At 51.2% G+C, this 25,002-nt stretch overlaps 3 protein-coding genes across 10 annotated transcripts in view; 2 read left to right on the forward strand and 1 right to left on the reverse strand.

Annotated features, from left to right (window-relative positions):
- ACOT11 (acyl-CoA thioesterase 11) overlaps positions 1 to 4,917 on the forward strand; it is a 46,880-nt gene extending 41,963 nt beyond the window's left edge. For 3 of the 4 annotated variants that reach the window (XM_045477517.1, XM_045477518.1, XM_045477515.1), the window contains exon 16: positions 683 to 913. In XM_045477517.1, coding sequence (XP_045333473.1) covers positions 683 to 838 — 156 coding nt within the window. In that variant the 3' untranslated portion in view covers positions 839 to 913. Of the gene's footprint in view, positions 1 to 682 lie in introns of all 4 variants that reach the window. The other variant, XM_045477516.1, reaches the window with a different exon arrangement.
- FAM151A (family with sequence similarity 151 member A) lies at positions 909 to 13,716 on the reverse strand. Its single transcript, XM_045477519.1, has 8 exons — positions 13,151 to 13,716; positions 12,022 to 12,168; positions 6,696 to 6,848; positions 5,528 to 5,687; positions 3,876 to 4,100; positions 3,007 to 3,146; positions 2,109 to 2,252; positions 909 to 1,681 (listed from the first exon to the last, which is right to left on the reverse strand). The coding sequence occupies exons 1-8, from the start codon at positions 13,275 to 13,277 to the stop codon at positions 1,008 to 1,010; spliced, it is 1,770 nt and encodes a 589-aa protein (XP_045333475.1). The 5' UTR covers positions 13,278 to 13,716; the 3' UTR covers positions 909 to 1,007.
- Positions 13,717 to 21,629: 7,913 nt separating this feature from the next.
- The window catches only part of MROH7 (maestro heat like repeat family member 7), a 60,018-nt gene continuing 56,645 nt past the window's right edge, over positions 21,630 to 25,002 (forward strand). For all 5 annotated transcript variants that reach the window (XM_045477510.1, XM_045477511.1, XM_045477512.1 and 2 more), the window contains exon 1: positions 21,630 to 21,671. The gene's annotated coding sequence lies outside the window, so the exon portion shown is untranslated. The remainder of the gene's footprint in view (positions 21,672 to 25,002) is intronic.

Below are 25,002 nucleotides of genomic sequence, written 5' to 3' on the forward strand. Positions count from 1 at the left end.
GGCTGAAAACAAGCCTTCATTAAGATCTAATCTGTGCAGAGACAAGACTCCAGGGTCTCGGAGAAAGCTCTGGATGCTGAGGGCAGAGGCCTGGGTTCTGATCTAAAATTCAGCTCATTATTTATTTACTTATATACCTCTCTCGTCTGGGAAGGCTTTATATGGCTCTCAGGGCCCATAAAACTCAGCAGGGCAGCCAGTGCTAATTGAAAATGCGGGGGAGGAGGCTGAGAGCGAGCGAGGGCGGGGGTACTGCAGCTCCCCATCCTTGAGGCACCGCTGCCTTAGGACCCCAAGACTCACCCCAGCAAGGACTAGGCTGGTGTTCGCTAACTTAACACCCTTAACCTGAGGAGCTTCTCAGCCCGATCCCTGGGCTTATTTCTAACTTGTTTCTACGACCCTGGAGTATCACCGTTTATCCACGCTGGGCTCTGGACACCCAGTCCCTGTCCTCCGGAACCTCCTTCATCTGCCAGAGGAGGCACATGATGACAGTGTCCTGTTTGTCAGTCCCCACAACAGAGGTCAGGGAAGCCTGCTGGAGGAAGTCACAGTGTGTCACCTTCTGCGGCCCAGGGGTGCTGGCTTGCGTTTTCTGCCTTCCCTGCCCGCCTCATGCCCACCTGGCTCCCCCCAGCCCCCCGCCCAGCCTCCCTGAGTGTGGCTTCCTGTCCTGCAGGTGTCCTACTACAACCAGGCTACCCCGGGCTTTCTCAACTACGTGACCACCAACGTGGCTGGTCTCTCTTCTGAGTTCTATACCACCGTCAAGGCTTGTGAGCAGTTCCTCTTGGACAACCGGAGCGATCTGGCCCCCAGCCTCCAGACCCTCTAGGCAACCCTCAGTGGCCACCTCCTGCCCACGCCCACTCCATCCGGTCCCCAGGGACGGGACACACGTGCAGTGCATTGAGGAAGGCAGGGGCATTTATTCCTTCCCACCCCCTCCCCGCCCCAGGGGAAGCCTTCACCCAGGGGTCCACCTGCCCAGCACCACTGGGCGCTCAGTTCCTGCCAACGTCCGCCAGCAAGTCTTCACGGTAGCTCCGGGGCAGCCTGTAGTAGATTCGGGTCTTGTCCATAGCCCTGGCCGCCAGCAGCGTTGCCCGCACGGATGCATAGTTGCCCCCCAAAGGGCTGTCCTCCACCGTGACAGTGGCCCTGGGGGAGGCGGCCAGCAGCCTGGCCACGACTCCAGCCGTGTTCTGGCCCAGCAGTCCTGCGTGCAGCTGGAAGGACACAGGCTGCCAGAGAGCCCGGCACAGCTCCAGCATATCTTCAAGCAGCTGTTCCCTGTAGCCGCTGCCCAGCGCCTCCACAGGCCAACCCGGTGCCACTGTCACATGGGGGAAGATCTCAGCCACAGCCGTAAGCAACTCCTGGCCGGCCAGGTGGCCAGGGACTGCAAAACTGCCATGGGAGACTGTGGCCCCGATCCACACAGGCCGAGGCAGGTGGCCGAGTGTGGAGAGATGGGCCAGCATGGCCAGGGCTGGCCGGAGGGCTGAGGGCTCTGCTACGTGCAGATGGACACCCCAGTGTCCAGGACGCCCAGCGAGCTGCAGCAGGCAGGACTCCAGTGTCAGGGCGGGGCCTCCCGGGGCGCGTACGATGGGCACCGGCTCCTTGGCTGCAGGCTCCTGGAGGCTAACGTTCAGCAGGATCATGCCTTCTCTGTCTGGAAGAGGCAGGGCAGACAACGGTGTCAGGAGTTGGGGTTATGGTGGGGTGTCAGAGGCCCTTGTGAAAGGGGTGGTAAAGGAGAAGCTGGTGCCCCATCTGCTGAGATCTGTTGATTGGTCCAGGCTTCGGGTGGAAGGGTTGCTTTATAAATGTGCCTGGGGCTCATAAGGATGACGTGATCAGCTGCTAGCTCAGCTCTTGGCCTTTGAGCCCTGGGGCCTGTGCCTGCCTCTCCTGCAGCAGATATAGGTCAGGGCTCAAGGGCACTGAAGGCTAGGAGTCCCGTGCTCTTGATAGCCCTGTACTCCCCCACCGTGGCATCCAGCCTGTTGCCACGGTAACAGAGACCCTAGGTTCCTACCCCAAGCAAAGGAACCCCCCACAGTTTATCTAGGAGCACAAGGGCTAAAGGCAGACCTTACCTGGGAGGCTAACCATTGCTGTTCTCCCGTTGCCCTGGATGTCAGGAACCAGCCACTCCACGCTCAGACCGTCTCCCCCGGGGGGCTGGAGAAGAGGGATCAGGCTGCCTCCCGTGTAGTAAATTCGCTTCCGCGTGGCATTCGCTGTGGGACCCCAAATTGCCAAGGTGAAGCGGCCACCATTCACGGAGTGCCTTCTGTGCACTGTGTCTACGTGCATTCTAAGCCTCACAGCGACCCGCCAGGCTTGCTTGCTCCAGTGGAGTCCACTGGAGATGATAAGAGACTTACCCAAGGTCCCACAGCCAACGAGCAGAGTTGCTGGGGTGGGAACCTGATGGAGCCCCAAGCTGGAATTCCCCCTCCCTCCCCTAGATGGCGCCTGTGCAGGAATGTTGAGAACCCGATGGGTTCCCTTTGGGATGGCTTAACTGCAGGCTCTCCTAGGTTCAGGGTCAAGGGAATGAGGGGTCTGGACAAGGGAACAGGTAGCATCTGGGCCACTGATTAGTGGGTACAGTGAGGGGGGGGCAGTCTCTGAGGAACTATGCTGTAAGGGAAACGTACATGGGGTTTGGAATTTGCTGGGTTCCAATCTAAGCTGTGCTATGTACAAGCAAATGACTGTGTAGATTACTTAGCTGCTCTGAACCTCAGTTTCCCTATCCGTAAAACAGAATCACAGCTTCCTGGATATGAGGCTTGCCCAGCATACCATACCAAGGTCTGGCACACGATAGGTGCTTGAAAGGATTCCTTGACCCCGTTAGACCCAGAATTTTCCTCTTCCGATGCCTCGCCCTTCCAGCTCTGCTCCAGTGTCCACCAAATGCTGCTCTGTGCAGAATCCACGCCCCCCCCCCCCCGCCCCTTCCTGCCCACCCACACCCTTCCCTACCGGCCAGCTGCTTGAACTGCGACAGGACAGGCTCGAAGAGGTCATAGTAGACTTGGTGAGAGGCACTGTTGTCTCGGACATAGAGGAGATCGTCCACTGACACGGGGTCCGAGGCGCCCTGCCACAGCGTCAGGCTGTACCTGGGGCCCAGAGAGCCAGCTCAGCACCTTCCTGGGCCCAGCAAGGTCCTCAACCCCACTCCTGTGCTCAGAACTGGACCCTAGCTAGGCAGGAATAGAGCGTCTGGCCTCCAGCTTCCCACCAGCCCTTTCTCCCTGAGAACTACCTCCTCCTCAGGGGCAGAAGGAGCCACAGGGCTTCACGAATGGAGAGCAAAAGCAGAGACTGAGAAGGACGGAGGGGATGGTCTGCCCTGCCTCCTCACTGGGAATGTGTATCTCTGGTCCTGTCTTAGGGAAGGGACAAGGACAGAAAGGGGTGGATACAGGGCCGTGGGGGAGAAGTTAGGTGTGGAGGGGGAAGGAGACAGCCTTGAGACTCCTGTGGGAAGTGGCTGAGGAAGGTGGGGCTGGGCAGCTAGGAGCAGACTGCAGGAGTGCAGATGGGGGTCCCTCAATTCCTGCAGGACCATCCTGGGCAGAAGCTGCAGGTGCAGGCTGTGCAGGGCACAGCTGGCTCCCATGGGCAGAAGACTTTTCATTAGGTAGATGTTATCCACCAGTGGACTGGCTGCCTCAAATGGTAGTGAGCAGCCTGTCACCAGAGGTATACAAGCAAAACCAGGGCCGTAGTAGAAGATGTGAGCACCAGCGGGTATTAGACAAATGTGTTTAAGTGTCTGGAGGCATCAATGCCTGGGCGTGGGTTTGGTGGGTCAGGGGCTAAGGCAGGGGCGTGGGAGTTTTCACCTCTGAGATTGGCCCAGCAGCCAGCTGAAGTGGGGCCAGGCAGCCCGCACCATGACAGCCCGCACGGGGAAGGTGACCTTCTGTGGCAGTGCTCCCACCAGTCCCTGCATCTTTTCCACCATGGCTCTGGTATACGTTCTGTTCGGGAACAGGGGCACATAGAGGGTGGTCCAACCTGGAGACAGGGTGGCCTCAGGATAGTTCTCCTGGACCAAGGCCAGAAACCTGCAGAGAAATCAGAGACACTGGTCTTTGAGAGCCTTGCTGTCCCCTTCCCCATCTCCTGGGATCCCGTCACCGTGCTAGGAAGCGACAAGGCCCGGTGAATATAGAATATAAGGACAGAAGCAGAGTCCTGAAGAACATAAGTGACTTATTTAGGTCCTATAAATAAGGCACGGACTTTGGAGTCAGGGGTTCTAGGTTCCAGGTTCAGGTCCTGACTCTGTAACCTTGGGCAGCTCACTCAACCTCTTTGATTCTCAAAGATGGCGTCCCTTTTGGGAGGGCAGGGCCTCTGAAGCGTCCCCATCTGGACCGGGGAGACAAGCCAGGGCCCCCAGATGTGGGAATTTGGACTCTGCCAGCTGTAAGTCTCTGAAGCTTCAGATTTTATTTTTAAAATTTCATTTAAACTTTGCCCTGATAGAACTTTTAATAGAGAAATAACATGACCCTCTCCTCCCTAAACTAGTGAGTGAAATCGACACTCCAAGAAGATGAGCCATATTTATCTTGGGGCCACTGACTGCATTGTCCCAACTGCTGCTTTCCAAATGCATCTCAGTTTGAGAATCACAATAAACACTGGATGGATGGATTGTTGGCTGGCTGGACAGATGGACAGATGGACGTTAGAATCAGAAAGGCCTGGCTTTGAATCTTTGCTTTGCAATCATTAGAGTTAGGCCAGTCGTGTAACTTCAACGAGATTGTTCTTCTGTTAATAAAATGAAAATAATAGCACCTACCTCATTCTCTTGATAACTCAAGTGCCTTTTGAAACAGGGGCTGGGCACATAATAAACATTCAACAAATTGAGTCTTGATTACTGGTCAGCTTTCTCTTCTGCAAAATGGGGGGAGATACTCCTAACGTGGTGTTGCTATGTAAAGGTCAAATGGGACACACTCTCTTCTTTTGTGTGGCCCTTCACTATAAACTGTGGAGCACTATGCAGCTGGGCCGTGTGACGGCTGCTGGTGGCAGTGCCGGGATTTCAGGGGGGCTGGGGAAGGAGTTAGCACTTTTAGACTTTTTTCTAGCAGGCCAAGCCCTGCCTTGGTCACTGGGGATACAGAAAGGACTGGGCCCTGTCTGCCCTCCAGGAGTCCACAGTGTAGTAGGGGCTGTAACCCTGTCATCGGTAGTGACAGCCCAATGAAATCAGGGCTGTGTTAGGAGGGAAGTGTGGAGGAAGGTTCTCAGCAGCCTGGGATGTCAGGGTCGTTTTTGGAGGAGGTCATGACGGGGCCTAGCTTCATCAGGGAATGGGGGAAAAGGCAGAGAGAACAGCATGTGCAAAGGCTCAGAGGTCAGATGACAGGGTGTGTCTGGAGGTAAACTCAGTAAATGTGCCCTGAGCACTTTCTGTGCCAGATGTTGAAGGAAGCGGGCTGGATGCAGCTGGGGCAGAGAGGTGAACACTCACTGTGTGGCATTGACCTCGATTGAGATGGGGACATTGGGGCCCCTCAGGATGTCGGCATTGATCCACACAGGTCTTCGGACTCTCCCGTCCTCTGTGAGCCGCCGCAGGAGGGCCAGGGAGGGGCCCACAGCCTTGAGGCTCTTGAAATCCAGTTTGATGCCTGTGGGGAGGGGGCCAAGAACTTGGGGAAATGGCCTCTCGTGCTCAGGGCAGAAGGAACCGGCAGACTTGACTTCCTGGAGCAGTGAGAGCAGGTATGGTGTGTGTGTGTGTGTGTGTGTGTGTGTGTGTTTGGGGCTGGGAGCGGGAGAAGGAGAGAAGCCAGGCACCAGATTCCAGCTGGGTGAAAAGAGGGCTTTCAAACAGGCAGAGCTAACCCAGAGGAAGGACCTGCCTCCGGGGAATGAGCTTCTGCCCCCGCCCCTGGGGGAGAGGGGGAGGAAACAGAGGCTTGGACTTGGGCTGTTGTAGGGGTTGTCAAGCATCTGATGAAAAGAGACCATGGTTCTTGGAAAGGGCAGGCTTGGAGGGTCCTGAGCCACCTGAGCCTGTGTGGGGAGTCACTTAGCCTGCAGGGAGGGTTGTTTGAGTAGAGGAGGGCGATCAAGGTAGATGAAGGGCCCCTGTGAACACAGGCCTGTCCACTCAGGCAGCCAGGGGCTGGTGATGAAGAGAACTGCAGGGGCGAGGCTGGGAACTGGGAGAGGGGTGTGGAAAGCCAGGCCAAGGAGATGACGCTTTGCCCAAGGACAGTGGGGAGCCATGCAGGGATAAAGAGGGGAGTGGCATGACAAAATGGGCATTTTGGAAATCTCACTCAGATGTGCCTGGTGGCTGCGGTGGAGGGAAGACTAGAGCGGCTGAGTTTGGGGACGGCATGTGGTGAAGGGGTGAAGGACGTGGGGGGAGGTGTGAGGGGGATGCCTTGATGCCTAGATTCAGATGGCAATTGGCAAAGGGACCTGGGAGGGAAGGGCAGAGTTGGGCTCTGAACAGGCTATACCCAATTTGGAGGATTCAGGAGGGAACAACCTGAACGTGTTTGGCACTTTGCCACCCCCCACCTCACCTGGAATTCTCTGGGCCACTAGGGCCGGAAAGCTCAGACAAGGAGCCAGGGGAGGACCCGAGAGCTGGGGAGCTGGGGAGGGGCTGAGAGAGTCCTCACCCTTCTGTGAAGAAGCCAGCACAGCCTCCAGCCACTGCTGCAGGGTGTTGTCGCTGTAGATGGCTGGGGGGTGCGCCATGACGGGGACTCCTGTCTCATTGACCGTATTGAGTCCTTCTATGGTGACGTCTGCCTCCAGGACCATGGCGTTGCCTGGGCAAGAGGCACAACTCGATCAGTTCCTTTAAAAAAAATTTTTTTTTTCCCATCACCAAAGCATCATGCATTTATCAAAGAACATTTGGAAAATACAGAAAAGCAGGAAGAAAAAATTCATCCACATTTCCATCATAGTTCACGTTTGGATGTATTTTCTTCCATTTTTGCCTACATATGGTCTTTATACAATTGAGACCACACTACATTTGTAATTTTTGATCTTTTTCTTTCAGTATTATGGCATCTTCACAATCTTCTATGTCTTTTTTTTTTTTTTTAATTTTTTTTTTCAACGTTTATTTATTTTTGGGACAGAGAGAGACAGAGTATGAACGGGGTAGGGGCAGAGAGAGAGGGAGACACAGAATCGGAAACAGGCTCCAGGCTCTGAGGCATCAGCCCAGAGCCCGACGCGGGGCTCGAACTCCCGGACTGCGAGATCGTGACCTGGCTGAAGTCGGACGCTTAACCGACTGCGCCACCCAGGCGCCCCTTCTATGTCTTATTAAAAAAGAAAAATGGCTACAGAAACTCTGGTTGTGGGTGCTCACCATGATTTAGTTAACCACCTCTTATTCCTGAGACATTTTGGTAGTTTTTAATTTTTTGCTACTAACAAATGGTGCATATTTTTATCCTGACTTTTGAATTATTTCTAATCCCTACTTGTGGAACTTGAGGTAGGGCCATGAAGGGTCATTTTTAAAGTGTAAATTATTGGGGTGCCTGGGTGGCTCAGTTGGTTAAGCATCCAACTTTTGATTTTGGCTCAGGTCATGATCTCGTGGTTTGTGGCATTGAGTCCCGCATCGGGCTCTGTGCTGTTGGTGAGGAGCCTGCTTGGGATTTTCTCTCTCCCTCTCTCTCTCTGCCCCTCCCCTACTCATGCTCTCTCTCTCTCTCTCTCTCTCTCTTTCTCTGTCTCTCAAAAAGTACATAAGTAGGGGCACCTGGGTGGCTCAGTCAGTTAAGCGTCCGACTTCAGCTCAGGTCATGATCTCACAGTCCGTGAGTTCGAGCCCCGCATCGGGCTCTGTGCTGACAGCTCAGAGCCTGGAGCCTGCTTCGTATTCTGTATCCCCCCCCCCCTGCCCCTCCCCTGCTCATGCTCATGCTCTGTCTCAAAAATAAAAACATTAAAAAAAATTTAAAAAGTAAATAAGTCAACGTTAAAAAAAACTAAGTCCATATTATCACATCACTGTCTAGAAAAGTTGTTCTGATTCATATTCCCACCTGAGGTACGTAAGCTTGCCCATCTCCTTGCACCCTTAACAGCACGGAGCATTGTTCTTTTCAGTTTTCAATTTCAATTTTTAAAACCCTGTCCTCCAGAGTTCAACCTAGGAGAGAGTTAAGGCCTTCCCAACGGAAGCGGACCGGGAAGACCCTGCCAGGGTCACTCGGCATTTGGGGTGTGCAGTGGAGGGAGGGAGGGGTCACGTTCAGCTTTGCAGCATAACAGACACTTGGCATCAGCAGGAGCCCTTTCTCCTGGTTTTCACTCACAACCTCCTGACCTCTCACCTCTAGCCTGGCTCTCCTTGAAGTGCATTCTCTACATACAGCAACTAGAGTGAGTGTTCTAAACATGTATGTACCTGATCACGTCACTTCCTATAAAAAACAACCAAACAACAGCCCCACCCGTTGCCCTTAGGATCAAATCCAAACTCCTTACCATAGCCCTTGTGGTCCTGCATGGACAGGCTTAGGCCCTGACAAAATTTCCAAGCTCACCTTGAGTCCCCCTTTCCCTGATCTCTAGGTTCCAGCCCCTCCAGCTTCTGCAACATTAACGTGCACACAAATCACGCAGGCACTCTTAAAATTCAAGTTCTGGGGGAGCCTGGGTGGCTCAGTCAGTTAGGCATCTGACTCTTGATTTCAGCTCAGATCATGGTCCCGTAGTATGTGAGATCGAGCCCCACATGGGGCTCTTCACTGACAGCGTGGAGCCTGCTTGAGATTCTCTCTCTGCCCCTCCTCTGCGCATGTGCTCTCTGTCTCTCAGACTAAAGAAATAAACATTTAAAAAATATATTAAAAAAAATTCAAGTTCCGAGCAGTGGGATCAGGGGTGGGACTGAGATACTGCATATCTAACCAGCTCCCTAGCCATGCCCATGCCCTTGGTCCATGGACCACACTTTGAGTAGTGCTAAGGCTCGAATTTGTTGTGTGCTCCCATCTCTGGGCTCTTGCTCATGGTTGTTGCCTTGGCAACACTCTTTCCTCTGCAGCTTTACTAGGCCACCTTCTGCTCATGTGTTAGTGTTGGCTTAAAATATCACTTCCTCAGGGAGGCCGTGCCTGAACCCCATGCCCAGTCTGACTTAGTCACCTGCTTCTGTGCTACTTTTTTGAGTGCTTGGCCCCATGTAATTGCTCACTTAGCATCAACCTTCCTGATTGTAGGCACCACGGAGTAGGGTCCAGGTCTGAATTGAACATCACTTGAATTTCTGGTGCCTAGTTGGTATCAGGCCTCAAAAAAAACCAAAAAAAAAAAAAAAACAAAAAAAACACAAAGAACAAAAAACCAAAAAACCAAAAAACAACAACAACAAAGAGCTTCACAAATGGTTGTTGAATGATGAACAACGGAGTGAATTAATGATAGAAAAGTCAAGATCGATAAACCCAGGTCCAGAAAGGTTAAAGAAACAGCTTGGCCAAAGTCAGGATTTTTGCAGATTTCTCTAGAATCTAGGTGCCTGGATTTCCAGGAGGGGAAGGAAGGTGAGTGCCAGGCTGTCCCTGGCAGCCAGCTGGGCATTTCACATCATCGCATTTCATCCTGTTATAGATCCTACTTCTAGAGCGTGGGACTCCCTGTTGGCAAGGTGGGGATGAGCCTCCCCAGGCCATGAAAATAGGACATAGGTGTTAAAGCACGTTGTTACACTGTAAAGGGCTTTATGAAGGCGGCCTTCATTTTGATGAGCACAAATTTCTTTCTCATCTTAACTTTTGGTTAAGATGCAGAGAGGGGGGCGGGGCAGGGGGGCGCCTGGGTGGCTCAGTCGGTTAAATGTCCTACTTCAGCTCAGGTCATGATCTTGTGGTTTGTGAGCCCCGCGTTGGGCTCCGTGCTGACAGCTCAGAGCCTGGAGCCTGCTTCAGATCCTGTGTCTTCCTCGCTCTCTGCCCCTCCCCCGCTCACGCTCTGTCTCTCTCTCAAAAATAAGCATTAAAAAATTTTTTTAAAAAAGACGCAGAGAGAGGGGTCCAAAAGGCTTGGGCCCCGGTGAGGCCCAGAGAAGCCAGGCCAGAACCGGGTGGGGGTGCAGGTAAGAGGGTAGCTCATGAGAATGGATGAATAGCTGTCTCCTTCCCCATCCAGTGGGGGCCGGTGCCAGTCTCGGGGAGGCAGGGTGCATCAAAAGCCATCTCTGAGCCCTGGTGACCTTCTGATGCTGCCTCCCTTAAGGCGCTGTGAGCCCTTTGGAGACAAGGTCACATCTTACTCATTTCTCAACCTTCCCCTGGAGATCGACCCAGAGCAAGGGCCCAGCCGCGCACTCAATGAATTGGACTGAAGACCGGCAGAAAGTACATTCTGGACCTAATCTGCCTCCTTGGGATTGCCCCCTAGACCCAGCTTCTTCCTCAAAAAAGCCTTCTGTCTTGTCTTGCCCTCGAGATGCTGAATCTGGGGGGCCGCTGTGTTCGGGCGGGATATGAGGAAGGGACAAGTGAGGAGGGAGGGAGGGCTGTCTCCTGAGGGGACAGGAAGCTCCCGAGGCCTCCCCCCATTCCACCCCACGTGCCAGGAGGCTCTACACAGCACAGCCAGGCAGGACAGCACCCCGGCCGAGCGGGCAGGCTCTGGACCCAGATTGCGGCCTACTGGTCCCAGCGCTCCTGTTTGCAGTCTGTTAACTCTGGCAGGTTACTGGACTTCTCTGGGCCTCCTTTTCCTCACTCACAAGAATTATTATTTAATGGAGATAGCCTTGGTTAGGCATTCACCGAGTGTTAATCATTATTCACGTGGAGGAGCTCACGGAACTAGAGTGACCATACCTCCCCCTTTGCCTGAGATAGTTGGGTGTATTTCTGTTGTCTCCGCACAATTTTCTTTTTCGTTTTTGCTTATTTTTATTATTTATTTTGAGAGAGAGAGAGAGTGTGTGTGTGTGTGTGCACAAGTGGGGGGAGAGGCAGAGAGAAGGAGAGACGGAACCCCAAGCGGCTCCGTGCCATGAGTGCAGAGCCTGATGTGGGGCTCAGACTCACAAACCGTGAAATCGGGACATGAGCTGAGATCAAGAGTCAGACACTTAACTGCTGTGCCACCCAGGTGCCCCATGTTGTCTCTGCATAATTTTCGGTAATGATTTCTTTCGCTATCGGAAGTGCCCTGGTTCGGATGACAAATGAGACGGAAATTCTACCAATCCGTATTCTGCAGAGGGAAAAAGTGAACTGCAGACAGGTGACGTCACCTGTCCCAAATCACTCTGCCAGCAGGGGGCCAAGGTAAGACTTGAACCTGGTTCCGGCTGCCTCCCAGATCTTGGCTCTGGCCCCTCCTCTCCACATGGAAGTCATGTCCAAGATGATTTCACCAGCCTAACCTTGCCCCTGGGTCCCACTCGGTCCCCACCCCAGCTGTGGCACCATCCTTCTCCTAGAAGCCTACTCCAGGGCTCTGGCAGGACCCTCCGGGAGAAAACTGGGCCTGGGGTTCTCTCCGGACCCCGGAAGCTATGCTAAGGGGTACCTCTCCCTGCTGCTTGCTATTGGGCACTGCCTGGTTGGAGTCACTGACTTTCTTCTTGGCCAAAGTCCTGCTATAGTAGGGTCGGATCGCTTGTCTGCTACCCCAGGGCCGCTGACTGGTTGCCATAATCAGTCTGAACTGGAGACTCAGGGGCATCACACAATTTGCTCAGGTTTTCACAGCTTCTTTTTGATAGCACTGGGCCTCAAACTCACATTTCTTCTGGCTTCCACAGGCTAGGCAGGGACAGCTGTCAGCTGGCAGGTGGTGGAGGGGGCAGCTGGGACGGAGGGCAGGACATGATGACTTTGGAATCACACATCTGGTTCTCACCATAATGCCGCCTCCTAGGTGGTGCTGTCTCATCCCCACCTCTGCTCTCCCCCCACCTCCTCCACCCCCGCCCTGGCCTGCCCCAGTCCTGGCAGCCAGACTTACTGCTTAGGGCAGCCCCCATCTCCTTCTGGCTGTTGGCAGCGTGGTACCAGGTGACCAGCAGGCCATCTCGTTGGCTGATCTGGCCGAGGCTCTGAAGGTAGTCCAGCATGTCTGCGTCCGGGCGGCAGGCTGCTTCCTGCTCACAGCCTGGCATGAAGCCCAAGGGGTCCGTTAGCATCGGTTCTCGCCTCTGCCCAAGACTCCTGTCCGTTCGTCCCACTGACCCTCCCTGGGCTCCCAGGGTGTGTCCAGCTCTCCATCTGACAGCGAGACAGGGGGTCTCGGGGGCCATCAGCGCTGTGCGCGAGAGAAATGTGTGGGCTCCTGGGCACAAGGAGACCCCAAACCAGCCTAGGCAATCAGGACGTTCACAGAGGAGGGAACTTTTAAGGGGGCCTTGAGGATGGGTGCAAATGGGATAGGAAAGGGGGACCGGGTTGTTCCTGACAGAGAGAACAGTATAAGCAAAGGCTGGGCCCGAGGAAAGAGGGTGGTCACCTAGAGGAATAACCACTGGCTTGCGGGGGACATGGTGTGGGCAGCATTGGAAAGGGGCATTGTGATCAGGTTGTGAACGGCCATGAACGCCAGCAAAGGGGTTGGCTGTGTGCTGAGGGCAGCGAGGGGGGTTGTATTTAGCAAGATCTCACGGGCTACAGAGTGAGCGCTGGCTGGAGAGAGCAGGCTGCAGACAGAGGCAGTCTGCAGGCAAGCCGAAGCAGGGGTCAAGGACCCCGGAGGCCGGGGTGCCCGGTGGGCAGGGAGGGTAGAGGGGGCGCAGGGTAGAAGCCAGGTGCTGTGGCTACAGACACGAGGCAGAAGCGAGAGTGGAGGCTGCCCCCCAGTTTCCGCGGGAAGGGAAGGGGAAATGGGCATGGGGGGAATACGAAGTGAGCTCTGTCTTCTGAGTCTGAGATGCCCACATCATCTTCAAACGAGAAGGCCCATTCAGGGGCCCAGGAGGGAGGTCTGGGCCGGGGGCAACCGGAGCCTGGTGGAGGAGGAGGGGAAAGTTGATGGGGCCTTCTGCTGGGGACAGAGTCTCAGTGGGGGACGTGGGATGGGAGAGGAGGCTGTCAGAGTGGGCGACGGGGAAGCCAAGCAGGTGGCACGACAGGGAGGCCCCTACCTGGCCGGGTGCGTTGCTGCAGCACGAAGCTCAGGACCATCCCAAAGGCGAAAACCAGAACCACACTGGCACTGCCGACGAGGGCCCACTTGGTCTGCCGGCTGGAGCACCACTTCTTACACGCCATGATGATCCTCTCTGTGGGATGCCTCCCAGCTCCTCAGGCCCAGAGTCCCCGGAGGCTCCCTGTAGCTAGGATCCCGGGGGAGGCAGGAGCCCCATGCGGCATCCACTTCTCCACGGAGACACTCCAGCTCCTGCAGGTCAGGAACGTCTAGGTGCAGAGACCGCCCCTGAGGCTCCTCCTCCCTCCCTCCCCTCCTCCTCTTTCCACACCCTCTCAGGATCTTAACGAATCCAGCAGAAAGTCCTAACACCTCCACCACAAACTTTGAGCCCTTCAAGAGGCCAGAAAAGGTTGGACCAAGCCCCCGTCCCCTGCCTTTCTGTTCCTGCCTGGGAGTCGGGATACTGCCCACTCGACCTTGCTTTCCTGGAGATCGGAGCAGGAGTCTTCCCCTGTGCAAAAGGTGGCAGCTGGATCCTTCTTTTCCGTATTCTGCCCTGCCCCAGGAAGTCACCAAGGTCAGGCAAGGGTTGATGACAAGGACAAATTAGATGTGCCCGAGGCATATGAACTTTCCTTCCATCCCAGATTGTGGTTGACAGATTATCTACCTGAGATTGAAGCTGATAGGCTTGGCGTGCTGGCCTAGGTTACACAAGCCACTCCTGGGGCAGTGAGTCCACAGGGAAGGGGCTGAGTCACCACCTCGCTCTGAGGGTGTCCTGGGGGCCCCTGGCGTGGGAAGTAAGTTAGAGACGGTCCCTACATCAGGGACCCTGGAATTTATTATTTTTTTTTTTCAACGTTTATTTATTTTTGGGACAGAGAGAGACAGAGCATGAACGGGGGGAGGGGCAGAGAGAGAGGGAGACAGAGAATCGGAAACAGGCTCCAGGCTCTGAGCCATCAGCCCAGAGCCTGACATGGGGCTCGAACTCAGGGACCGCGAGATCGTGACCTGGCTGAAGTCGGACGCTTAACCGACTGCGCCACCCAGGCGCCCCGAGGGACCCTGGAATTTAAATGAGTCCAAGAATCACCTGTAAGGTACACAGGGACTTTGGTTTACAGAGGCTCACAGAGAAATCTATCAGGGCCGCTGATAGATTGACTGATTCAGAAGCACACGCACGTGTGTGTGTGTGTGTGTGTGTGTGCCTGTTAAGACTATCTAGAATGATGAATGATGCCCAGGTGGGACGATGGAGGGAATCTGGATGGTGTGGAGCATGTCGGGAGGGAGTTTGGTTCAGATCTCGTGGGGTCATGGGGGTCGTTGGTCATCGCTGAGGAGCTACCCAGGAGGACCCTGGACACAGAGGCCTGGGGCTTGGGACCAAAGATGAAGGTGAGAGCATCATTTCCTGGCCAACCACAAAGAGAGAAGGGTCTTTCCAACCAGCACACTGTGTGTTGCTCGTCATTCTTGGGAAAGATGCCAGTGAGCTCTGAGCTTCCCTACCTCTCTTGGCTCTGAGGTTTCTGCAGGCTGCCTCTCGGAGGAAGAGGGACCTTATCCAGCTGTGGCTTTCTGGTAGGCGGAACAGCTCTGAAATGGACACCAGGCTGCAAAGGACCCCCCTATGACACTTCACACGAGACAGATAACCAATTGGTTGCTGAGCCCCGCTCTGTGTGCGGCACTGTGCCAGGCTCTGGGGACCCCCCCGTGACATATTGTAGGAGAGAAGAAACCAAGGGGTGTCAGGAGGCTGTAGCATCTCGTATGTGGAGCAGCCATTCCAGGGCTGGTGCTGAAGGAGGGGGGTTCAAGCCTGTAAGGATGTCAGACCCAGCAAGCGCCAATGGCAGGGCCCCCAAGGGGAGCAAGATGGGTCAGGGAGCTACGGGGGGATTCGGAGCACAGAGGAGGAAGCCAGTCTCCTGGGTGGGGCAGGTGGCCTTCAGAAGAGGCATGGCCTGAGCTGACCTGGAGAATCATGGGGACAGGAACTAGGGGAGGATGTTCCAGACAGAGGGGAGTGCGCAAAGTCGTGTGGGAGAGGCCTTGCTTGGGGACACGGGCAGTGCAATGTGACTGGATCACCAGGTGGGAGTGGGGGTGCTCAGGGAGATGGGCCTGGGGGGTGAGAGGCCTGGGTCACCCTGATAAAGAGCTTGGCCCCAACCTGCACAGGGTGGGGAACCTTCACCTATGGGAAAGCAGGAGACACTTGCTTGGCTTTGCATTTTGGAGGGTGATTCTGGAAGTTGGTATTGAGAAATGGCTGGGGAAGTTCCAACTCTCCCTAACACCTGGGCCGTCTGTTTTCACACCACCTTCCTCAGCCGTGTGACTTCCCCCACTACACCACTCCGAAGGACAAAAGGCTCACTAAGGTGTGAACCCCAGCCTTTGTTACCTGGGTCACTTTGATACATTACAGACCAGAAACAAGAGGGTGTTAGGAAGCAGCAACATTTCAGATGGGGAGCAGGTGTCTTTTGGAAGGAGGCTCCGCCCACTGGTCCTGAGAGGTCCCCTCCAGCTTTCCCTGAGGCTGCCCCTCCTCCCCTCCTTCCCCAGGGGAGCTCATCAGAATGTGGGGAAATGCAGCCTTGAGGTTCCCCTCAAGGGAGGAAGAATGACTGATTGTTCCTGAATCCAGCTGACGAATGTTCAACTCGCACTAGCTGGGGCCCGCTGGACTTTGGGGAGAAAAACGTGGACGCTGCTTCTGAGGCGTTTAGAATCCAGTTGCCGTGTTAAGGACGTGGGAGCAGAGAGAAGGCCCCTGGCCAAGACAAAGCTGTCTAGAAAGCTCCCTGAGGGAGCCGGTGGTTGATCTGGACTTTGAAGGGTGGGTAGGATCTCTTAGAGACAAAATGAAAGCTTATGATCTTCCCCCTTATAGAAGTGATATAAGAAAGATGTTGGAAAATTCAGAAACATGGAAAAAGGAAATTATTTGGAAATGAACAGTGAGATCCACTAACCAGCTGTAATTTGTCTTCATTTTGTTGAAGCTCCTTCCAGTCTTTTCAATGCACACTTATTATTAGTATTTTTGCTTTGTTTCGCCTTTTCTAGTGGGCGTATTAGTTTTCTATTGCTGCTGTAACAGCATGGGGCAGGGAGGGAGGCAAGAGAGGCCAGGGTAAGAATAAGACTCATTTCTGCGGCAAACCCCTTCTTCTGCAAAGACCTTGGGTACCAGCTCTGGGCCAGGCTTTGGATGCCAGGCCAGCAAAGATGAAAAGACATCATCTCTGTCCTTAAAACATCCTCGCTGTAATGAGGGAAATAAGCAAGTGACTAGAAATCTACAGCATGCTGTCATAGGTGTTCTGAGCTATGCTGCAAGAGTAGAGGAGAAAGCCTTAACCCAGCTGTGGGGAGGGCATCATGGAGGGCTTCCTGGAGATGATACCACTTGCATTTTGACAGACAGGTAGGAGTTATACAGGTGAAGTGGCGAGGAACTATCCGCAGAAAAGGGGGCCCCCAGAAAAAGAAAGACGAACACAGCTTTCTCGACAGAAGAAAAGGCACTTTGGGTCCTCAGCCATCTTGCGAAAGAATGTAAGAACAAATAGCCGCCTCCAGGTCAGGACCTAGCCTCACCATATTCGGAAGTGAGGACTGACCTGATGCACATTCTGAGTTCTCTCCGCAGGATCTAAACCCCTCTGAACACTGAGATACCGGACCCACCGGAGCCGGAGAATCGATGATGCTGACCCTTGCAGGTTCTCGAGATTTTGACCTGGACTCAGCCACCATCAGATGACTTTTGCCCCAATGCCATGCTGTATTCCCCCATTACACAAACCCTTTCATGGGTTCCTTAGCTGAAGAGCTCCGCGATTTTGTTGTTTGAGGAGACACTGCTTTGGGAAAGGTCCCTGGTGTCCTCCGTCTCTTGTGGCAGGTAAAACCCTTCCTTTTCCTATTCTTTGCCTTGGCTGTGTCGTTTGGCTCAACACCAAGAGGTGAACCCAGTTTGGGGCAACAGAATGGAAGAGAAAGGAGACTCCAGATGGAGGGAGCATCATGAGAAAAGGCACCGAGGCAAGGATCATTACCGTGAGTTCGGAGATACCACCGTGTTGCTAAAGCAGAAATTGTGGAGGAGGAGACGGTGGGAGATGAGACCGGGTAGCAATCCGAGCAGTGTAATGAGCTAGACACGCTAGTGGACAAACCCCCGTGAAAACAGCTTAAATGCTGGATGAAATATAATCTTTTAAAGTGTATCTCTAAGCTGATGAAAAATGACACACAAACAGGAACAGGAGCTCTAAGAGGCAAGCAACTGTGAAGGCTGACTTTTGTCCCGAGGAATTTGGCCAACCCCTGGTGATGCTGAGTTTCCACCCTGGTGGCTGTACAGATGGGGTGACAAGGGATAAAGCCTAGGGCCCCCTCCAAAGCGAGGATTTTAGTAAGATACATGAAAATGGAATCCAAAGGCTGTACTCTTGGTAAGGGTGCACCAAAACTGGTGGGTTTGGCCTTTGGTGGGTTAAAAATATTCCTCTAGGGGCTCCGGGCTGGCTGAGTCAGCAGAGCGTGCGACTCTTGATCTTGGGGTCATGAGTTCAAGTCCCACACTGGGCGTGGAACCTACTTAAGAAAAATAAACTCCTCTGAAAATTATTAACCACAGGCTGTCCCTCACACTGGTCCTTGGTCCAGATTCATACCGCCTGAGTGGTCCAAAACCACTAAATGGTGGAATTCAGTTTAAGGTAGTCGGTGGTGCCCCAAGGCAACTAGCAGAAGAAAAAACAAGTCTTCTCATGAGGAACATAGCTTCAACCAGGACTTAAGGAATTCCCAGGCAAAGAGTCAAGGAAAATGAACAGCTCAGAGTCTGCAACCACCAAAACTCATAAGAAAGCAAGGCCCCATGAGTGAAAATTGACAGAAAAGCAAACAGCAGAATCAGACCCACAAAGTCTTTAGAAGTCAAAACGACCAGACATGGGATAAAATAATGTGTTGAAAAAAATTAAAGCTGGCTTGAAAATATGAACAAACAATAGTAGATTATATAGAGTGACCAAGCAGATTCAAGAGGGAGCCAAACAGAACTTCCAGAAATGAAAAAATACACATAAAATAAAAAAGCTTAATGGGAAGACTTAACGTAACTTAGACATAGTTGATTAGAGAATTAGATAAGATCTATCCAGAAATCAGCATAGAAGAACCAAAGAGATAGGAAGTATGACGGAGAGAAGGACTAGCATGCATGTAATCAGAGTTGTAGAAGAATCGAGAAAGAACAAGGGAAAGGCTATAACAATAGCCTATAGCCAGTAGCCTATAACAATTTGTGGAAAAGCCTCCAAATGATCGAACACCAACCCCCAGATTTAGGAATCACAATGAATCCCAAGTAGGAAAAAATACAATCAAAAGCAATCCATAACTACATACGTCATAGAAAAATTGCAGAATACCGAAGTCGAAGATCTCAGAAGCAGCCAGAGATAATAGGTCAATCACTCCAAAGCTGACAAACTGACTTCTCAAAGCATTGATGGGATCCAGGAGACAGTGTACTATCATTATTACTATTGATAAAATAAAATAAAATAAAATAAAATAAAATAAAATAAAATAAAATAAAACAAAACAGACACACTAGAATTCTACATGCAGTAAAAATAGTTTCAAGAAAGAGGATAAAATAAAGTTGTTTTTCTCTTAAAATTTTTTTAATGTTTATTTATTTTTTTGGGGGGGGAGGGGCAGAGAGAGGGGGAGCCACAGAATCCAAAGCAGGCTACAGTCTCTGAGCTATCAGCACAGAGCCCGATGTGGGGCTTGAACACATGAGCGGCGAGATCATGACCCGAGCCGAAGTTGGATGCTCAACTGACTGAGCCACTCACGCGCCCCAAGGTGTTTTTTTTTTCCAAACAAAAAATAGCTTACCACTAACAAACTCTTCCTAAGGAAATGATAAAGGCCATTCTTCAGGCAGAAGGAAATTGATCCCAGATGGTGCATCCGAGATTCGATTTAAAAAATGGTCAGCCAATGTACTGGTTAAGCCTAAACAAACACAGATCACATAAAACAATAATGTCTAATTGGTAGGATTGAAAAGACAGACCCAGACTAAAATAAAGGATGACACTAGCATAGAAGTTGGTAGGCGGCTGGCTGGACTGAAACTTGCGGTTTTCGTTTGTTGTTTTTTCTGAAGCCGGATAACACTATTAGTTAAGTTTAGACTTTGCCAGGGAAGTATGCATGTTCACATGGCTAGCGTAACCCTGGGATAGGGAGCTTCCACGCAAGCAGAAGAGAGAAAAGCAGAGTGAGAGAAGGAAGGCAAATTCAGTAATCCTAAAATGAGTAAGAAAAAAGAAAAATAAGAAAAAAATTTAAAAGGAGAGATTCTACCTTTAGTAATGGCAAAGTGCTCCTATTGGACCAACCCTCCTGGACATAACAACTGTGCACTCTGGACAAAATATGAAAAACAGCTACCTGGGGGCGCCTGGCGGGCTCAGTCAGCAGAGCATGCAACTCTTCATCTTGGGGTTGTGAGTTCAAACCCCACATTGGGTGCAGAGATTACTTAATTAGAAAGAAACAAAGAAAGAGAAAGAAAGAAAGAAAAGAAAGAAAGAAAGAAAGAAAAGAATGAAAGAAAGAAAAAGAAAGAAAGAAAGAAAGAAAAGAAAGAAAGAAAGAAAGAAAATTGTACAAAGAAAAGCAAAATACAACTACCTGAATATTCTGGAAAGAGATAAAAAGCAGGAAGAGACAAGGGGAAACAACATTTGGAAAGAAGCTACCACATGCAAAAGTATGTGAAATCTCACAAATAGTATTCAACCAAAGAAGCTAGAAACAAAAGGGTATGCGCTGTATAATTCTACTTAATGGAGCACAGAAACAGGCAACTCTAAACAATGGTGTTAGAAGTTGGGACAGTGGTTGCCCTTGGTGGGGGATAGTGACTGGAAGGTCTCTTGGGTCCTGGTAATGTCCCATTTCCAGGTCAGGGTGCTGGTTACATGTGTTTACTCGCTGGACGAAAATTCATCAGAATGGGCATGATGCGTGCAGTTTCCTGTATGTATATTGTGTTCTAGCACGAATTAACAAAATCAAAAGGGAGCAGAAACACATAGGCAGGAGCAGACGGAGAAGGGGCCTCCACGCCAGACCCAAGAGCTTGGACATGACCTTGGGGGCAGTGGGAGACACTGAAGTCATGGGAATGAGTTGTCAGGGAGGCTGCAGGATGGTGGTGGCTGTAGCTCGTGGGAGAGCTTGCCCTATGTGACATGATTTAGAAGACTGGCCAAAATCTGGGCTTCCAATAATGAGGACCTGAGCCAGAGCAGGAGTGTGTGGGGTTGGCTTTGGAGACAAAATTGGAAGGACCTTTGGTTAACTGAGTGCCTGAGGAGAGAGGGACTCAGAGGTGGTTCTTGGCAGAGGCTTGTCACTGCAGCTAGAGAGCGGGTGAGGGGCTACTGGGGCAAGATGAGAGTTCCTGCCCGAGGAGGATTCTGCTGAGAAAGAAAACTTGGCCATGTTGGTTGGTAGGTCACGTGGAAGAGGCGGCAAGTGGGCGGGACCTCTAGAGGGCACAGGCCCCTGCAGCAGCAGGTGGGTGGGTGGCACAGGGCCCCGAGAGGGCAAGACAGCAGAATGCAAGGCAGTGGGGTAGGGGCAGAAAAGGAAGATCTGAGGTGGACAGGAGGGAATTCACCATAGAGCGCTAAGGCACCCGAGGTGGGGACTTGGGGTGATGAGGCCAGATTTAATGACCTGGGTAAATGGGAATACAGCTTAGTGGATAGTTCTATTACAGCTTTTTAAGTGGTACCCAGTGAAGTTTTTCTATGTAGTCACTGGTAATCTTAATCAGCTTAGTTTTTGCTCACTACAAAGCTTTTCTTTAGCAAGATAATGGTTGCTCTATTTCCTTATCCTGGAATCTGGGTTTCATGGTTTGGGGCTCCTGACCCAGCCCTCATCCCTGCCCTACTCCAAACTGTTATCTGTGACTTAGGTGAGGAGGCAGGGTGGAGTAGGGCAAAGATAAGGGACTTGCATAGTGTCTTAGCTCTTGACCTTGGGCTAGGATTTTCCCTCTGTGGGTCTCAGTGTCCTCAACGTGGACTGCCTGATTCCAAAGCCCTTCGCATACACCCCGCTACCCACAGGCTTCCCTCTCAGGTCTGCTGTGCCCCAGACCTGCGATGCTCCTCAGAACCAGGCTGTCACCCCAAGATAAACAAAGGCGTAAGATCATATGGTAAGGGGCTTTATGGGGAGGCTTGAATCCTGGGCAAGGGATTTGGCCTTCATTTGAGTGAGGTCATTTCTAGGCAGTGGTTGAAGGTCCTTCTTTGAAAGGATAGCTCCCTGCTTCTATCTACCGTGTAGCATGAGCAGGGGCCTCATTGGCTGGGAACTCCTGAGTCATGGTGACCTCACAAAGACCGCAACACGGGCCTGGGCTGGGGGGAGACTAGGTAAGCTGAGGGGTGGCTCTGGGAAAGTCCCAGGGGTGGGGGCATCCTCCACAGCCTGCACAAGGCAGTTACCACCTTGACCCCTCCCCCCTGGGGAAAGGTCTTTCCCTTCTGGCTGTAATTCCACAGTTAGAACTTCTTATCTTTGGCTTAAGGCTGAATTTTCTGTTGCCATGTGGATGCCCCAGGTGGAGGTAACACATCGAACTTTCCATCAGCTCAAGTCTCATGGAGAAAGAGTTTAGGCTTGTTCTGAGAGCATGGCTGGTGGGAGTTGGGGGAGGTGAGAGGGAAGTGGATGCGAAGATGAAGGAAGAATGCCATAGATGGGGTGGTGGGGTGGGGGGTGGCGGGGGAAGAAGGCAGAGAACCTGGAAGCCAGACTTGGTCTTTATGTCAAGTCCCCTACCATATCCTCACCCAAGAGATGATAAGGATGAGCATTCACGGAGGTACCATTGGGGGCAAGTGCTATGATGATCATTATGTCCATTATCCATTTTATTCCCTCCACTAATCTTGTGCACTGAGTATTTAGATTGATACAGAGCACGTTGAGGTTACCTGCCCTTGCTCACACCACTGGTGAGAGACAGAGTGGGTTTCAAATTCAGGTCTAGCTGACCACAAAGCCCTAGATTTGTGCATTATAGCTGGGCATCAGGAGGTTGTGTTGTTTTCACTAGACTTTTCTTCTAGGGTTGTGGCCTAAGTGGCAGAGGGAATGGAGAATGGAAAACGGGAAGATGTGGCTTCACTGAGTGATTCATGCCTCAAAAATCTCTGGGGTGTTGTAGAAAAAGCTGTCAGTGGAGAGGACCTGGGTTTGAATTCTGGCTGCCATTTTCTGGGGCTTTGCAAACATTACTTTGGATTCCTGAAGTCTCACTTACCACGCCAGTAAGTGAAGATAATGATACCTATCTTGAAGAGTTGTCATCCACCCACCCATCCATCCATCCACCCATCCATTCCCTCACTCCATGAGCATTTCTAAACCTCCCCTGTGTGCTAGGTATTGTGCCACATGCTGGGGAAAAAAGAATAACAAGACAGCCAGAGATTGACCAAGCTCATTTTTTAGAGTAGAGACATACGAGTAAACTGAGTGATACACTAGAACAGAGTGATCACAGGAGGAGGGCACTTCACCCATATTTGAGCATCCCAGGAAGACTTCCTGGAGGAAGGGACACCTAAGCTGGCATCTAAAATGTCAGATGTTAGGCATGCCTGGGTAGCTCAGTCGGTTAAGTGTCTGACTTCGACTCAGGTCATGATCTCGCGGTTTGTGAGTTTGAGCCCCGCGTTGGGCTCTGTGCTGACAGCTCAGAGCCTGGAGCCTGCTTTGGATTCTGTGTCTCTCTCTCCCTCTGCCCCTCCCCACTCTCTCTCTCTCTCTCTCTCTCTCTCTCTCAAAAACAAACATTAAAAAGAATTTTTTTTAATATTAGATGTTAGCCAGGGGAAGTGATAGAGGTTTGGTTGAGTAGTCTTGGAGAAGTTTGCAGGAAGTGGAAAGAATATTTACAAAGACCCTAAGTCAAGAAGGAAGCCAACATATTTGAGGCACTGGGAGAAGTTGAGAGTGGGGTGGGGAAGGGAATGTACGTAGCTAGAAAGGTGGAGGGGCCAGGCCTGTGGGCTGAGGGCCCTGGTAAAAGAAACACAGACCTCAGACTGTAGATGAGGATGTCTCTACCCGTGGTCTGCACACCAGCTATGTGATAATCACAGAGGTGGTAGGGGGAGAGCTCAATGAAAGTCTAATTCCCCTCAGGGGTGCAAAGCAGAGGCCCAGAAATCTATCTTATAAAAAATGTAAGTTTTACCTACACCCCATCATGTGAAAGCCCGTGAGAAGTCACAGAGGGAACTTACAGGGGAATAACATGGTTTGATTTGCATGCACTTTTCCTTTGTCTGAGAATATCTATCTCCTCTTCATTCCTGAAGGATAATTTTGCCAGATACAGAATTTGCAGTTGACAGGGTTTTTTTTTTTTTCTTTTTCTTTCAGCGCTGGAAAAATGTGTGCAACTTCTTTCTGGCCTCCCTGGTTTCAGATGAGAAATCCTCTGTCATTCGAATTGGTGTTCTCTGATAGATAATGCTTTCTGGTTGCTTTTAAGTTGCTTTTCATTGTTTTTAGTTTTCAGAAGTTTAATCATGATGTGTTTGGTGTCAATTTCTTTGGGCTTATCCTGTTTGTGGCTTTCTCAGCTCCCTAAATCGGTATGTTTATTTCTTTCACTAAGTTTGGAAAGTTTTCAGCTATTACTTCTCTGAATATTTTCAGCATCTCTGGAACTCTGATGACAATAGTGTTAGATATTTTGTTTTGTACCAGGTCTGTTCATTTTTTTCAGTCCCTTATCTCTGTTGTTCAGGTTAAGTGAATTTCATTGATCTGTCCTCAAGTTCACTGATTCTATCCTTTGTCACCTCCACTCTCTTCTTGAGCTCATCCAGCAACTTAAAATGTTTTCAGTTGTGCCTTTAAAATAACTTCTGTTTTAATTTCAATTATTGTATTTTCATAACTTCTATTTCTTTGCTGAGATTTTCTAGTTTTTCACTTGCTTCAGGAGGATTGGTAATTGCCTGTTGAAACATTTTTTAATGGCATTTTTATTTATTTTTAAAAATTTATTTTTTAATAAAAATTTTAAGATGTTTATTTATTTTTGAGAAGGAGAGGGAGACAGAGCATGAGCAGGGGAGGGGCAGAGAGAGAGGGAGACAAAGAATCTGAAGCAGACTCTGGGCTCTGAGATGTCAGTACAGAGCCCAACGCAGGGCTTGAACCCATGAGATCATGACCTGAGCCAAAATCAGACGCTCAAACTGACTGAGCCACCCAGACGTCCCTTTAATGGCATTTTTAAATGTTTATTTATTTTGAAAGAGAGAGAGAGAGAGACAGTAGGGGAGGGGCAAAGAGACAGGGATAGAGAGAGAATTCCAAGCAGGCTCCATGCTGTCAGTGTAGAGCCCAACGTGGGGCTCAATTTCATGAACAGTGAGATCATGACCTGAGCCAAAATCAAGAGTCGGATGCTCAACTGACTGAGCCACTCAGGTGCCCTGAAGCATTTTTATAACAACTAATTTACAATCATGATCACAAATTCCAACATCAGATTCATCTCAGTGTTGGCATTAGTTATCTTTTTTCAAGATGAGATTTTTTTAGTTTTTGGTATGATGAGTAATTTTTGACTGTGTCCTTGCCATTTTGGACGTTATGTTAAGAGACTTTTGATCCTACTTAAACCTTCCCTTTTAGCTGGCAATCAACCTGTTAGGGCTTAGAATGTAGGTTCTGGCC

This window comes from Leopardus geoffroyi, chromosome C1 (genome assembly GCF_018350155.1).
Source record: "Leopardus geoffroyi isolate Oge1 chromosome C1, O.geoffroyi_Oge1_pat1.0, whole genome shotgun sequence".
In the NCBI taxonomy this organism is placed as follows: Eukaryota; Metazoa; Chordata; class Mammalia; order Carnivora; family Felidae; genus Leopardus; species Leopardus geoffroyi.